Below are 17,608 nucleotides of genomic sequence, written 5' to 3' on the forward strand. Positions count from 1 at the left end.
GCCCTTCTACACGCTTCTCAAAAAGTCTAGCTAGTCTAGTCTAGTCCTGCTCCAACTAGAAACTCTCCTTGTATTCCTATATTATCTCTCTGATTAATGCAATAATACCTTCCCCTTGTTAGAGTATCTATAAAAATAAGGGAAAAAAACAAATCACACAATTTGTGCACGCAACTCTGGCCAAGGTCGCTCCGGGATTCGGTTAGGTGGGGCAGAAGAACTGGGGGACTGAGGTCTCCGGCTCTAAAATCTATCCGTCCATGGCACTTTCGGGCAGTCAGCCGGGGCATGGATTTGCATAATTCGACTCTACTGCAGCCGTGTGATTTCCCGAATTCCCCTCCGGTGTGTGGCGATTGATGGCCTCCGGATCCGGATGCGGCGCCAACAAAACCGACTACAAGAGTTTAGTTTTTTTTGCTTTTTCTTTAAAAAATAAGAATGTAAATCTTGGGTAAACAATTTAGAAATCTTTGTTCAAGTTGAACAATAACTTTTATTAAATCATTTTGGCAAATAACTAACTTTTGGTGGCAAACTTTAAGCCGAATGCATTATTCATTCATTTATATTCACGTTCGAGTTCGAGTTTCGCGTCCCACAAAAAAGTTTGGTGTGCGAATGCCGTTTGTGACGTCAGCTAGCTAGTGTGTGTGTGTGTGTGTGTGTTGCGGCAGTCGAGTTTCGCATTTCACCTTGCCTCTCGTTTGATGGCGTTGATTGAATCATGTTAACACGATGGGGCGGCCACCGCCTCGCTGCCTCTCTGCCACGCTGCCTTACTGCCTCACTGCCAGCCCCCATCATTGCCACAAATCAGCTTTATCAATGCTGTTTTCCTGGGGGGCATTGATTTTGGCCGTGAGCCGATTTCAAAGTCGCGCCCCAAAACATGCCAGAGAGCTGGTTCAGTTTCAAAGCCAATAACGAAGCCAATCAATCGCCCAACTTCCTTTGATATGTATATTTTTTTTCATTTTTTGAATAGCAAGGATTTTGTTTTGATTTTATTCCTCTGGATAATGGGAAAGTTATTAAATGTAGAGCTGTTTCTCTAGGCTTCTCATAGAGTAGAGGTTAGTGAGTTTAGAAGAAGGTAGTGCATTTCTCTGAGCTTTTCTGACACTTAAGCTTAAGGATTCTATAAAAATGAGTGCCCTTCTCTGCGCTTCTCAAACTATTAAGCTAAGTATTAAGTTTCTCTTAGCCATTGGTTAAGAATGTATACTATTTTTAAGAATTTTCTTTAAGAAATCTGTATTAAAAATCCTCAACCTTCCTTTTCAACCATCTAAGCTAAGCCCTTCTATGCGCTTCTCAAACTATTAAGCTAAGTATCTAAGTATATTTCCCCTCTTAAACTCGAAGAAATATGTACTTTAAAGCCACACCGCCCTTCTCTGCGCTTCTCAAGAGCTCCAGCTTAGAGCCACACATTTATGGAATTATTTCAAGCCCAATTATCCCCATCACTTTAAAGTATTAACTCGCACCAACAATATCCAATTAGAGGCAATCGATTGAGGAAGGAAGGAAAGTGTGTCTGCAGTAACTGCTTCCTTGCACTTTCGCCCATATGCGGCTCCAGACACTTGATTAACTTGCAGATGCAGATGCGCAGCTGGGCTTTATAGTATGTATGGATGGATGGATGGATGGATTGAAGGATGGGTTGAAGGATGGGTGGATGGAGAGACTGAATGCATAAACGGGCCCGCAATGAGGGTTGTGACTTTGTGACGGCGAGAAACTGCAGAGGCAGAGCTTCGGCTAAAATGCAAGTGCACTTGCTCCCCAGTTCAAGGCCCATCCAACGGACCTACATACCTACATACATACATATAGAGATGTGCCAGTAACTGGTATATGTGGAAGAAGCATGCCTTAAATTCTCCTTTTGCCATCGCCATCGCCATCGCCATTGCCATTAATTCATAAATTTCAGCATGCCGTTGTTGACGTTCCTAAAAATAGTTCAACTATAAGGGGGATTGCCTTGACCGGCACCACAACTACACTACTCACTCTACTCTCTCACAGGACTTACAAGGATATGGCACATTCATGGAATAAATAGCAGCAGCAGCAGCAGGACATCGAGGCCAGGGGCCAGAGGTTAGGGGCCAGAGGCCAGCCAGGACTTGGTTCGATTTTCGACATTGCATTGAACTTCAGCCGTCGTCATTTCCGTTTTAGCTTCATTTTCTTCCTTCCGACTTATGCAATCGAGTCAGAGTTGCACCTGACAGGGGGTGGGGGTGGGGGACTGGTTAGAAGTACAGTACAGACTGGGTTATAACGGAATCTAACATGCGGAAGTGGGTGAGACTTCCAGATACCAGATACATATGTATCTGTATATGTGTATCTTGTAAATAGGTCGCTGCAGCAGCGAGAAGCGCAAAAGCGACTCATCGACATCGCAGTCGGCATCTCGAAAAGGAGGCGACAATGACGTCACAGCCGCATCAGGCCGTGCCGCTGACCTATATACCCTACGCTCTACAGAGCAAAAGAGATGCCAACACCGAGAGAAAGAGAGGGAGAGAGAGAGAGCGCCAGTGGCCCAACAGAAAGAGAGGGCATCAATGGCGGTTACATAGAAATGGCGGAAGAGGAGATGCAGCCGGGCCGGGTCATACCCAGAGAGAGATAGAGAGGGCAATAGGCCAACAGAAAGAGAGGGGGAGAGCAGCTTAGACTGAGATGCAAAGGGCCGACCTACCGTTTGTTGACATTCCAGTTGGGAGCTCCACCTGACCGGTCTTTTTGCCACAAGCACTTGCCACATGCACTTGCAACTGCACCTGCACCTTCTATTTGTATTTGTAGTTGTTGTTTGTAGTTGTAGTTGTAGTTGCAATTGCCGCTTGCCACAATCACTGACGTCACATAAGATAACAGGAAGTGTGTATGTGGCATTTGCTAGATAACGGTAGTTTTGGGTTAAGACTTAAGGAGTTTTTAGATCTCCCTCGTCTTAAGTCAAGGGGTTAAGGGGTTAAATATGTCTACCAGCCTTCCTTTCAAAATTCGTAATTAATTCATGATACTATCTTAGCATTTTAATAAAAATACAAATTTATAAACTATTATTTTCAGTATTTTTTAATAATATCCAAAATAATACCAACAATTCCAACTTAAGAAAGATATATCCCATAACTCTAATTGTTTTATTTTTAAGAATTTAGTGTAAAAGCCTGTAGATATGAACTTATTCTTAAACTTTTTAATGATTTTTTATAAAAAATACTTTAAACTAGCAATATTTCAAAGTGATTACCTTAAATCTTATTTATTTTAAAATATAAAAATAACATACTAAACAGAAATCTGGAAATATAAAGAAAATATAAAGAAAAAAACCTCATAAAAAGGATCTACTTCTCCTATCTTAAATAGTTTAGTAGATGAACTAACTAAAACTGACTTGATAACTAAAATAAATCTTAAATACGACTTTAATAACTGAATAACTTAAATAAAAACATCAAATTCTTAGAAATACATCATCCCAACTCCCCATTTAAGGCCCTAAATACCTCAAGATCTCTAAGAACTAAAAACAACAACCTGGCTACCCTGGCCATTTCTATTTTTTATGGTGGAAATTATATTGCTAGATCTTAACTATAATTTATAATGGCATTATTATTTTAACCGCAAGCCGGGCCATAAATACAGAGAAGCGCCTGCGGCCTGGCCCGAAAGATGCCAGCAAGATTTATGCCAACAAACAATTTGTCCGACCGGGCCAGACTCGCCGCCATTCTGGCCAAAAAAAAAAAAAAAATGGAGAGGATCAGGGAGGTATATCAGGGAGGGGGTGCTGCACTTACACGCTTAATTAAATGCCACGGCACGGCGCCAAAAAGCAGGCAACCTGCCATGCAATAACGCCTCGCCGGCCCAAAACTTGCAACAGCAACAGAAGCGGCAGCAGCAACAATTGCACATTGTCAGCAACATCAACGATAAGGGCGGAAAATGTTGGGCACCATGCCAGTGGGTGGGTGGTTTCGGGTGGCTCTTCTCTTTCTTCTTTTTTTTTTTAGGGTGGCTCAAAAGTGGATACGAGTGGTTGAGGATGGCATATGAGGATGGGATGGCCTGCTGTGGTCGTTTTTATATGCGATTGTAATACAATTTCAATTACAAGTGTAAACATAAGTATATTGCCAAGCGTGGGCGTGTCCATGGGGCATGGACATGGGCGTAGACAGGAGGAGGGCCCGAAAGTGTGCCACACTCAAGTGTGTGTGTGTGTGTGTGTGTGTGTGCAATGAATTTAATTTTGAACAAGGCCTAAGCCACACACACACACTCGTCCTGTGGAGGAAGAAAAATATACACACTATATATATATAGTTTCGAATTGCAAATTGCAATTGAAACGGATTCGAAGACCGAAGACCGTCGGGGGGCATTTAATATGAATGCCAATTGAATATTCAATCGGATAGCATCTGGAAAATGATTCGAGCCGAAAAGTAATTAAAGACCAGGCCACTGGAGGCTTAAAGATCGAAGGCGATGAATAATATAGTTGCTGGTTTGCAGTTAAAAGATACAGGACAGTCTGTCCACCTCCAGTTCCAGTTCCAATATCTGTATAAATAAATGTCCTTTTTATCGATGATTTGATTGCAATTGCATTAGGGTCATCCTTGATAATTGCCAGAGTGTCAATCATACAGCCAATTAATAAAAATGGCGGGAGTTTTCATTTATTTATTTTGAAATTAATTGATGACTTTGTGGCTGTTGAGATAAGGAGGCAAATGGATATAGTCTATGATTTATGAGAGTCTAGGGGGTATTTAGTATAAAGATATAGATTTAAATGAATATTATACAAGGTGTTGAATAAATAAAATATTTAAATCTATTAACTATAAAGTATATATGAAATATTAAACAAATTATTATACTTTTAATAGTTCTTGGTAGTTCAATGATTTATTTATTTATATAACTAACTAACTAATATATTATTTTTATTTTTCAGGTCTTTGCCCAAATTGAGCAGTCAAGACGAAGAAGGGGGGGCTGGTCATGGCTTTGGTGGCGGACCGCAACACTTTGAACCCATTCCTCACGATCATGATTTCTGCGAAAGAGTCGTTATAAATGTGAGTACACTCGTCTACTAATTTTTTGGTTAAAATAAAATTATTATATATTATTTACAGGTAAGCGGATTAAGGTTTGAGACACAACTACGAACGCTAAATCAATTCCCGGACACACTGCTTGGGGATCCGGCTCGGAGATTACGGTACTTTGACCCGCTTAGAAATGAATATTTTTTTGACCGTAGTCGACCGAGCTTCGATGCGATTTTATACTATTATCAGAGTGGTAAGTGATCAGCAATCTATATAGTATCTGTTACTATTCCCCCTGACTATATCTCTTTACTAATATCTTTCCGTCTCTTGTTTTTTGTAAAAAATACTCACTCACTCATATTGATTCATTGAACCATTCGAATGGTTATTCACTCCATTCATAATGTCCATTCGCAGGTGGCCGACTACGGAGACCGGTCAATGTCCCTTTAGACGTATTTAGTGAAGAAATAAAATTTTATGAATTAGGTGATCAAGCAATTAATAAATTCAGGTAAGACCACGTGTTGCCCGCAAAACAGAACTACAAACAATAATATCCCTAAAAGATACTAAATACTAACTACAAAGATACAAAAAACTCTTCTCTAAAAACAAGAAAAACTAAACAGAAATCGTAAAAAAACAAACTGATTTGGTTTTGGTATTTATTGGTAGCACGAATCAATACAATGAGGCATGCAACACCACGGCAAACAGACTGACACTTACACAATCAGACATAAATGTATAGCTCTAGACTCGGCTTGTGTATTAGATAAGTGTACTTAGAAATAAGGCTGGAAATGTAAGGTTTTTTTTGGTTATTTTTATACTTTTAGATTAAGGCTTATATAAATTAGTAATAGCTATAATTTTTATAAATTTTTTTTTTAGAAAAACATAATTTTTGAAAACCTAAAGCATTTCCAGCTTTTGAAAATTAGTATAACCTCAAAAAAATAGTATGACCAAAGCTAAACAAATTCCAAAAACCTGAACTTGAGACCAAAAGGGACTAAAGTGTAAATGGAAAAGTGAAAAGTGAATTTTAATCACTTGACCACCAGCCTAAAATTTTGTTCATACGGCACGGGGGGCAGTGTGGCCGGACCCGTGGAGCGGAAACGGAAACGGAAACGAAGACAATAAAGAAAAGCCACACACACCCTGAAAGAGAGGAAAGAGCGAGGAGGACCCGAAGCTGGCGAAGGAAAGAATCCAAAAAGAAAAAGGATAAACTGAAATTAGTTTTTGTTCCATAAAAATAAAAAGATTATGACACTCGCTTAGCTTCCAAGGAGAAATGCTTGTTTTAAATGTCCTTAGTGAACTCGTAGCTTTTTTATGGCTTTCCATGGTTTTGATTTTAAGTTTGGCTTAGCTTTTGATTAGAGCCTTTCGATTTCTGCCTCAATTACGAGAACAATTAAATGCCAAGCAGACAGCAAACCAATAATAAATATCGAATCTAAACAAACCACACTACTACACCACAAAAAATAAACTCACAAACTCCAAAACACACACTTACCTTTTTGAAAATGAAATAAGTATTTTTATTAAAACAAGGATATGTTGAATCTAATTTATTTGCAGAGAGGATGAAGGCTTTATTAAAGAGGAAGAAAGACCATTACCGGATAATGAAAAGCAAAGGAAAGTCTGGCTGCTCTTCGAGTATCCAGAGAGTTCGCAAGCCGCCAGAGTTGTAGCCATAATTAGTGTATTTGTTATATTGCTATCAATTGTTATATTTTGTCTAGAAACATTACCCGAATTTAAGCATTACAAGGTGCGTACGAAACAAAGGATCTTCAGCCAGCCAAAAAGGATACAACTCTTCCCTCTCTCTCTCTCTCTCTTCTGTCTCCCCATCTCTTTCTGTTTGTTATCGTTATCGTTCCAGGTGTTCAATACAACAACAAATGGCACAAAAATCGAGGAAGACGAGGTGCCTGACATCACAGATCCTTTCTTCCTTATAGAAACGTTATGTATTATTTGGTTTACATTTGAACTAACTGTCAGGTATGCCCAAAAAAAAAATGCCATTAAATGTTAGTTAAGCTAAGCGAACAAAAGAGAAATATTATATAGTTTTTTTTTTTTGTTTCTTAAATATTTTTTGTTGTATAATATACATATTTCTCTGTCTGTTGCTTTGCTTTTTGTTCGACACTCTCATGGTTTTAAACTTGAAACTCTATATATCTCCTTCTCTTACATTTCTCTCTCTGTCTATCTCTTTCTCTACGACTTCGACTCTACGTCTCTCACTCTAACTATGCGAATCTATGCGAATCCTTTAAAAAAAAAAAAAAACCAAAACCAATCGCTGGTCGTTGTATCGATTTTGTGTGTGTTCAGGTTCCTCGCATGTCCGAACAAATTAAATTTCTGCAGGGATGTCATGAATGTTATCGACATAATCGCCATCATTCCGTACTTTATAACACTAGCGACTGTCGTTGCCGAAGAGGAGGATACGTTAAATCTTCCAAAAGCGCCAGTCAGTCCACAGGTATGAGATTTCTGTTTGCCCAATTACGCAACAAACCTATATATATATATATTATATATCATACACGATAACAATTCAATACACTCATCAACCAATTTTAAGTAATAAGTGTTGCCATCATCATTTATGAGTTGCTTGACATGTGAACGGGGTTGCCTGCTTACCCTTGAAAAAAAAAAAATTAAAACAAAATCAGTCATGAAAGTCAAAAATTAATCATATCAACTAAAAAAAGAAACACAATTAATCGATTTTAATCGATAACACATTGTTATGTTCATTGTTGTATATTTCGAAATACTAATAATACTCTCAGACCTCTCAGACATCCGCTTACTCACCCACTACCCACTCTCTATATATTCACACCGATCGAGCTTTGTAAATGAGCACCCATCATCATATCTATATATATATATATAAACGATACACACAGTTTATACAAAACAAAAAAAAAATATACAAAAACATATATATATATGCATACCACATATAATATATATATACATATATATATTTCGATAAAATTTTTAGGACAAGTCATCGAATCAGGCTATGTCCTTGGCAATATTACGAGTGATACGATTAGTTCGAGTATTTCGAATATTTAAGTTATCTAGGCATTCGAAGGGTTTACAAATATTAGGACGAACTCTGAAAGCCTCAATGCGGGAATTAGGTTTACTTATATTTTTCTTATTTATAGGTAAGTTCCATACAGTCAAAAAAACAAAAAAAAAAAAAAAATTAAAACAAAAAACCAAAAAAGATATACATTACATTTTTTATACAAAAAAAAAAATAAATGAAACGACTGCGACAAAAATATCACAGACAGACTCATTCCCCCAAAAAAAACCAAGAAAAACTCTGTCTCTCTTATTAACTACTCTTCTCTCTGTCTAACACGTACATCGATAGCATCGATAAGCGATCGATAAGTTTATCGATCTATAGTCATATATCGGATCGCGAATTAAAACAACCACAACAGATACATATATATATGTCTATTTATGCTTACGTCTGTCTCAAGCCAGCGCACATTTATGTTAACTGCTCATCACGATACCCCCAAAAGCCCCCTCCACCAACGCCACCCACCACCACCACCCCCAACTCCTCATCGGCTAAAGATATATCCAAAATAAAGATAATACTATATAGACCAAAACAACAGCCAACAATGCCACAAACAAGAAAACAAACAGAAAACTGTGTTTTGCTTTTTACGAAGTTATTATTTTCGATATGATTTGCCCAAACAACAAATACCCCCAAGACTTAAGACTTATAATCGTATACCGATTTCCGGGCCCCCACCAGAGAGAGTATCTATATAATTAGCTATAGCCTCGAGATCAAAGACCCTTAAAACACTTAAAAGTAAAAAGCTCCAAATAGCGTTTAGATCTAAACATCAAGCTAAACTAAAGTAAAGTAAATTAAAGTAAAGTATACTAGTCTAACTATATAGTCAAAACATATATATACTATATCACCAACACATACACACCTCACACACACACACTCTCACACCTACAAGCTAAATAAATAGAGGGAGGAGTGTAGTTTTTACCTAGGTGTCGTATTACCTAGGCGTATATTCGTATAACTCTCATCCCTTACGTATGTCTAACTTAATTAGTATCGTCTAATCCTAGCGATAAGTAGGTACGAGCTATAGCTCCCCAAAAAAAAACTATTCCCCGCAAAACAAAAATAAAATATAAATAAAACTCTATAAGTCGGATACCAACGTTGAGTTATCTTGATTTGCCTTTTGTATTACGAATATAATATATATATTTCAATTTCGATTTCGATTTGAATTTGAGTTTTGTTTTGAATAGCTTTTTGCGATAACCAAAGCAGCCAAATAATGTCTCTAAATGTACTCGAATTTTAGTCTATTACTCCTGATATACTCTGACAAAGTGCGAAGGGCAGACTAATTGGAGTTACCAAGTTCTGGTCAGTTATTTTGATAGAATCTCGAGATATCTCCAGACTGCCGTACCCAAGTCGTTGGCAATTTTAAGGACCTCACGCAATTTGTCCTCCTTGATCCAGTTCTTATTCCAATACCTATCTTTTTATGTCTCTCAGTTGTATTATTCCTTCGATTCTTTTTTTAAAACCCCTGACCAAACTGCGTTGAAAATGCCTTAAAATTGGCTATCTTCTTGGCATTAGAATTGTCCATACAATGAACCAAAAACAAAAAACCGACAACCAACTATATAGCATATAGATGCTATATACAATAAATCCTATCCAATCTAATATATACATACAGAAAGATATAAATTATATATATTTAGTATAAACCATCTGTATTTTATATATATTTTGTATTGTTGTTCATGTTCTACCACATTCAAGTTGTTCGTAATAATTCGTAAAACGTTTTCAGTAATCCGTAAAACCGTATACTACTACTTACTCTATATAATCATCATTCAACGTTGTCGTTTCGATGTCCATGTCCACAGATTGTGCCGTGGTTTGAATTTTGCTTTTAGTTCTATATAGTTTTTAGCTTCTAGTTTTTAATTTCTAGTTGGTAATTTCTAGCTTATAGTTTGTTGTTGTATCCGTTGACCGATTAACGTCTTACTAACCATGCCTAAGTATGTATATCATATGTATAATCTATAGTGTACCATATTTAAACCGACAGCATACGAACATGATCACATCTATATCAATATATCGTTACTAAAATACCCCCAACTATATACTCCAATTAAATGGTATATGGATACATGAATACTCTGTATTTAATATGTTCTGAGTTAAGAGTCAATGTTATCGTTTCTTTGCCCAAATTGCAGAGTCATCGAACGGTGATCTATAGTTTATCGATATCTTTATAGATGGTTCTATCGATTTCGTTTCTGTTCCTGTTTCTGTTTTAAACGTATCATTTGTCTTGCCGTAGTCTAGCCAAAAGCATATATGCATATACATCGATATATTGATATATATGTATACATAACTATCGATAACTACTTCTACTACTACTACTACTAATTACCGATACCGATAACGTATGTATTGTATATTGTACAGAGTCCTTAGCTAGTTCCATGTTTAACTCTAATCAAAACCAAAATAAATACTCTTCTGTATAGCTAGTTGCCACCGATCAAGTAGCCTTACTAACCACACATACACTCTCACACACACACACTCTATATCTCTCTATCTCTCTCTCTCTCTCTCAATCTATCTCTCTCTCTATACGTTTTTTTCTCTCACACACACTTAGTAGCAGAGATTATCGGGTCTTAATTCGTTTATCTCTGCGATTTCTCAGGGAATAATACACCCCAATTTTATTATCGCCTTTGTAATATTTTGCTAACGATTTATGTGACACACTTAAGAAACTACAAATATAAACACACACACACACACTCTCTCTCTCTCTCTCAGTATTAACCAAAAAAGTTCCCAAAAACATTTTCTAAATTACATATAAATAGTTTTCTTTTCTATGCACAAAATTCCAAAAAATGAGAAAGAAATAAATCCCCCCCCCCAAAAAAAAAAACATTTACTAACTCATAATCATAGTCTTATGTATATCTTGTAGTTGTTTTAAAAAAATGAAATGAAAAAAATAATAAGAATATATTATTAATATCAGGGATATATACCGAAAACCCTGCTACGAACCCAAAAGAATATATAACGAGAAATATAAGTTTTTAACCACCTCCCCAAACAGATTCCCAAGCAGAAAATAATATGCATAATTTGAGAAATAATATTAATAATTGATCTCGGTTCCAAATCAAATCAGGCGTGGTCCTATTTTCGTCGGCGGTTTATTTCGCGGAGGCTGGCAGCGACAGTTCATTTTTCAAATCGATTCCGGACGGATTCTGGTGGGCTGTGGTGACCATGACGACGGTGGGATATGGTGATATGAGGTACAGCCCACGTTTCCGTTATCGTTTCAGCTCCACACGTTCCGTGTTTACCACTCTATGCTGCCTGGCGTGGCCTCAATCCCGCTCTCTCTCTCTCTCTCTCTATCTATCTCTCTCTTTGTCTGTCTATATCTATGTGTCTCTCTCTCTATTTGTCTGAGTGTTTTGTAACTGATTGTTAATGTTGTACAGTAAAGTCTCTTCACCAATCTTTCCAAAATGCTTTTTATGTTTGTACATCCTTCATGTTTTCTTTTCCATATGTTCTCATCTCTAATGCCAAGTGTATATAAAATGTGGCAGGGCTGATCTGGTTTCGTACCCCCATGCCTCCGAAGGAGTACAGCTGTGTCCTTGTAAATGGAACAATGTGAATACGAGATATCTATGTTGTGACTTATTTGTTGTAATCGCTCGCTTCGAAAGACCCTCTTCCTGTTCATTTCCATTTCCGTTTCCGTTAATTCCTATTCCGTTATCCGTTTGCACTGCTCTCTCTCTCTCTATCTCTGTCTCTTTCTCTGTTGTTCTCTGTCTAATCCCCATTCCGTTATATGTTTTTCATCTGGTTTTCATTTTCTGTTATCCCTTTTGTACGTCAACCCATTCCGCATCCCCGAAGATGTCCTTTGAAAAGAAACATAACCTCAAAGATATCACCATATTTTTGTCTCAGCCCCCCCCTCCCTCATAGTATTACGTACAACGGGTGGGGTAACTACTATATACTATATATTTTCCTCCGTTCCATATCCCTTATTTACACATTTCTATAAATATATTAATATTAAAATGAAATAAAATAAAACCACGTACCGCCCATAGGTAAGCCTTGATTTTCTGCTTGGGAATGCCACCGGATCGTGGTAAAATCGAATATATATCAGATAAATTTTAAGTTGAACTGAAAACGTAACCCAAACTGAAAACATTTAGAAACATATCTAGAAGTGTTTGTCATAAAAACACAACAAACCATACGCACACATTTTTGACGACGAGTTTCCGACGCATTCAGACCTACTCGACATATACTTTCAAAATAAAAAAAACACTCTTTGGTTTAATGTTAATTTTTCAAAACAAAAAAAAAATAAAAATTAAAAAAAATATACAAAAAAAAAAACAATCAAAGAATATAATACCAATGCAAAGCAATATTTCTCCCATCAACTTTTTTAGGCGTCGTACTCTTCTCATCGGCGGTTTATTTTGCGGAAGCTGGAAGCGAAAATTCCTTCTTCAAGTCCATACCCGATGCATTTTGGTGGGCGGTCGTTACCATGACCACCGTTGGATATGGTGACATGACGTATGAAAATCTATACAATTCTAATTCTTATGATTACGTTTACGATAACTGCAGTTATGATTTTATGTTCCGTTTCCGTTACCGTTACCGTTTCCGTTTCCTGTTCCCCATTTTTGCGTTTACGTTTCGCTCCCGCAGTGGAGTGCGCCCCACCGTTCCGCCTTCTCCACTGTTCCACCCACCACCACCACTACTTCTGTGTTCTGTTCCGTTTCTGTTCTACTACCGTTCCTTTCCAAGCGTTTCTTTCTCTGTGATTAACCCCAGTTAACCAAAAAACGAAAAAAAAAAAATACGATTTAAAACCAAACCGCTATTTCCCTACCCACCGCTAACCTAAACTAAAAGCTATCTATCGAATTACATATATATTTAAAATTATCAATACTTCTTGAGTTTGTAACTCCCAAATGAAAAAAGCAAAAAAAAAAAAGAATATTTAAAAAATTGTAACTATTATTGTCTCTTACTTTGAATCGCTGAGCTGTTTGTTTGTGTTCGTAATTTTGTCTATGGACCACTTCTATTTGTATTCGTCTCTGTATTTGTATTTGTAATTAACTTTGGTCTTAATCTCAACATTTGTGTTTCATTCCGTTTCCGTTTCCGTTCGGCTTTTTTAGTTTCATACCATCCATTTCGCTCGCACTCCCTCACTATACAACACTGTCGCGTGTTCCGTTTCCATTTCATTCCGTTTGAGTCTTTCAAATGGCTTCTGATTTGCTTTATTTATGATTTTCTTATCGCAAATTTATATGTAACGTTGTGTCGTTGTTTAGTTTACAAGAAAAGAAAAAGAAAATACTGAAACAACTCATCAGCTCAGATCAGTTCAACAATTTCATGCCAGGACACTGTACAGTGTCATCCATAATCGCCATCATCGCAAAAAAAAAATAAAAAAAAACAAAAGAAAATCAACACTAACACAGACACACACACAAACACTCACTCACTTAACCGAATGGCTGATGGAACCACGCCCACTGAGCTGCCCAGCTGCATGGAGCGATAGCGATAACTTCATTTGCTGGCCAAACAGTTTATCGAGTTTAACCCTCTAAAGACCCCACCACGAACACAGTCCAACCGGAGGAGAACAAACAATGATAGACAGAAAACAAGAAGAAGGAGGAACGAAGACAAGCATGCTGCATGTGCCCGATAAATGCCACAAAGATTCACACACACAGACACACACACACATACACACCCACGCCCATTCACACACTGGAACACAAAAGTTTAGCACCACAGCCTTCAGCTTAATGAGCAAGAAAGCCCAGTCGCCTGCGATACTGCCCCAAAAGTTTTTGGGGGTAAAAACTAATCCCAAGTCCCCGCCATCACACCTGAAAGCACACTCACCTGAGCCCTGAGCCCTGAGCCCCCCCGCTCGCACTTATACTTATGCAATAATTATGTATATATTATACGCACAGTATACCAACTCCCCACCCCGACCCCCACTCCCACCCCCAAAAACGAATATAGCAAAAAATACAAAGAAACAAAAAATATAAATAATAATTATAATACAAAATAATACGCTTCAAGCCCCCACGTTGTTCTAAGTGTTGTGATATTTCTACTTTCGATTTTCGTACTCTTTGATTTGAACGTTCTTCTCTCTGCTAGACTAATGCCTCTACTCAAGTCCTACGCTCCTATATCTTTCTATATACTCTTATATATATATATATATTTTACGAATAAGCGTACACCCATTTCTGTATCTGTAACTGTACCTGTAACTGTAACTGTAACTGTATAATGCGTAATGCCGTATAATTTTTTGCCAATGCATACAGTACTCTATGATATATGATAAACATATATTTAAAAAAAAAAAAACCAAATGCAAAAAAAATACTAAGAACAAAACGAGAGTTTTACTTTACATTTCTTATATATTTGTATTTTCATTTTATTTATATCGTTCGTTCGTTAACATCGCTCGCTTCCATCCAAACAAACAAAAATACAAAAAAAAAAAATCAATTTAAAAAAAATACAACCAACCAACTCCAAAATTTTCAATATAAAAAAATATATATCAAATGCTAATCAAAACCAAAAAAAATACCAAAAATATCCCCAACAACATCTAACAAAAATATTTTGCACCAATATCTTACCATTAAAAATATATATATATTCAAACTATTGCAAATTAAAAAATATATATCAAAAAAACAAAATATTTATGAAACCCTAAAACGCCCGGAAACTAAAATCAAATCAATATGCATATGAATGCCAATCAAAAAAAAATCGATTAAAAATTTGATAAAAAATTATCGTTTGACATACGACACGTACGCGTCTATCGATTGATATCGGAAACATATCGATGAAATTGATAAAAAAAAAAATTTTATAATTGATTGAAAATTGAATGAGAATAGACCCGTCGGTGTTTGGGGCAAGATTGTGGGATCACTGTGTGCCATTGCTGGTGTGCTGACCATCGCACTGCCGGTGCCGGTCATCGTCAGCAATTTCAACTACTTCTATCACCGCGAAACGGATCAGGAGGAGATGCAGAGCCAGAACTTTAATCACGTTACTAGTTGTCCATATTTGCCAGGTACATTAGGTAAGTTCAACACTGTGTGTGTGCCTCTCCCCCCACCCATGTCCATGTCCTCGGCGATCCCCTCTCAGTGTTAGTGTAATCGCTACGTCTCTGTTGTGGCCTTGTGCTAGCCTCTTCCCCGCCCCCGCCCCCACGATCTCCACACTCGAATCGCATTTAATCGCCCCCTCCACCCCCCCCAAAAAAAAAAGAAAATTAGAGCAACAAAAAGTAGAAAACCTGTCGAATAAAAATAGAAACATTTATGAAGAAAGAAATGAATTGTGGATGCCGAAGCCGCTGCCGAAGGTGGTGCTGTGACTCTAAAACTTAAAAAAAAAATAATTAAAATTAATAAGCGGCACTGCTTTCGAGCCGGACCAGTTGCCACACAGAGAAAAACTATCACCAGAATGCTTTTAAACAAAATATTTCCAAATACAACTCCATAAGTCTTCAAAACTCTTCAGAAAAATACCAGATATTGGTGTGGAAAAAAACTATAGCATACTTTTTTGGAGATCTGTTTGAACGGAAGTGGTGATGGTATTTCTCTGAGCTCTGCAGACGGCCAGCAACCCTGGCATAGGGCAGAGCAGGTGGCAACCCTGTGTTTTATGAAAAGCCCACAACCAACGTGCACGTACTGTGTGTGTTTTGTGTGTAAGCCAAGGACCTACAACAAAAAACATTACTGCTACCGATGCATTACAACTGTATGTGTGATCTCCTCTTTCTCTCTTCTCTCTCTCTTCTTTTTGTTTCTCTCTTTATTCCGTCAATTGTCTGGCCGAATTCGAATCTCGAAACGTGACCTCCAAAACACAAAAAAAAAATCCCCGCAAAAACTTCAACTTCAAAAAAAATGAAAACCAAAAAAACGTAACTGAAACCGAAAACCGAAAACGAAAAACTGAAACCCATAACCACACCAATCCGATCCTGGAAACCTGCAATCCTGCAATCCTGCATCCTGTCCACGCCTGCAATCGAAACACCCCCGCCCACTCACCCACAACACACACACCACACATACACTCTGTCTGCAACAAAAAACAACAACAAACAAACAAAAAAAAAACAACGATATCGTGACGTGCCACAAACACACACTAAACCAATGCATACACACCACCAAGTAGGTCAACACATGAAGAAATCATCATTGTCCGAGTCCTCATCGGATATGATGGATTTGGACGATGGTGTCGAGTCCACGCCGGGATTAACAGACACGCATCCAGGACGCAGTGCATTGCAGGCTCCATTTTTGGGAGCACAGCAGCAACAGCAGCAGCAGCAACAGCAGCAGCAAATGCAACAGCAACAGCAACAGCAATTGCAGCAACCTGTTGCATCGACTTCGATGTCGATGTCTCTCGATAAACAGTTGCAGCATCCGCTGCAGCAGTCACAGCAGCAACTGTACCAGCAACAACAGCAACAGCAACAGCAGCAGCAGCAGCAGAACGGCTTCAAGCAACAGCAGCAGCAGCAACAGCTGCAGCAGCATCACACAATAAGCGCAGCAGCTAGCGCAGCAGCGGGCAGCAGCAGCAGCGGCCTCACCATGAGGCACAATAATGCCCTGGCCGTTAGCATTGAGACCGACGTTTGACTACTGGGTAAGTGTCGGTTAACGGTAAAAGATAATGAAAATAAATCAATGAAAAAAGACTACACCACTCGCTTGCTGCACAGACTCTCTCTCTCTCTCTCTCTCTATCTATCTATCTATCGCGCTCCCTTACTGTCCTCCTACCACAAACCTCTATATCCGTATCTCTCGCTCTCTCTCTCTGACACACTCACTCTTGCATTAAAAAATTAAAAAAAAAAAAAAATTTAAAAAGAAATTCCCACCTCTTACCCCCTAAAAAATATCCTTGCACCTCGAGCCGTACCTTGTAATTAGGTTTAAGTGTTGCAAAATGCCAAAAGCAGTATGCAAAATTCTAAAAACAAAGACCGGAAATGCTCGCATTGCAGACAAAGTGAAAATGGGATATTTTCCAACACTGAACTTAAAGACTAAAATTCGAAAAAAATAAATATGATAATTATCCCCAAAAAGTATGCAATGCGAACATCCTATTATTTAAATTGAAACTGAAATCTGTTGAATTGCGATTTGAT

The 17,608-nt window shown here is 37.8% G+C and overlaps 1 protein-coding gene across 1 annotated transcript in view; it reads left to right on the forward strand.

The window, feature by feature from the left end:
* LOC6502283 (potassium voltage-gated channel protein Shaker) overlaps positions 1-17,608 on the forward strand; it is a 135,064-nt gene that overhangs the window by 108,676 nt on the left and 8,780 nt on the right. The window contains exons 3-12 of the mRNA XM_032453516.2: positions 5,012-5,135; positions 5,196-5,364; positions 5,532-5,628; positions 6,714-6,909; positions 7,024-7,145; positions 7,485-7,638; positions 8,173-8,344; positions 12,762-12,891; positions 15,303-15,493; positions 16,615-17,097. Coding sequence (XP_032309407.2) covers positions 5,012-5,135; positions 5,196-5,364; positions 5,532-5,628; positions 6,714-6,909; positions 7,024-7,145; positions 7,485-7,638; positions 8,173-8,344; positions 12,762-12,891; positions 15,303-15,493; positions 16,615-17,090 — 1,831 coding nt within the window. The 3' untranslated portion in view covers positions 17,091-17,097. The remainder of the gene's footprint in view (positions 1-5,011; positions 5,136-5,195; positions 5,365-5,531; positions 5,629-6,713; positions 6,910-7,023; positions 7,146-7,484; positions 7,639-8,172; positions 8,345-12,761; positions 12,892-15,302; positions 15,494-16,614; positions 17,098-17,608) is intronic.

The sequence above is a fragment of the Drosophila ananassae genome, chromosome XL (genome assembly GCF_017639315.1).
Source record: "Drosophila ananassae strain 14024-0371.13 chromosome XL, ASM1763931v2, whole genome shotgun sequence".
NCBI lineage: Eukaryota > Metazoa > Arthropoda > Insecta > Diptera > Drosophilidae > Drosophila > Drosophila ananassae.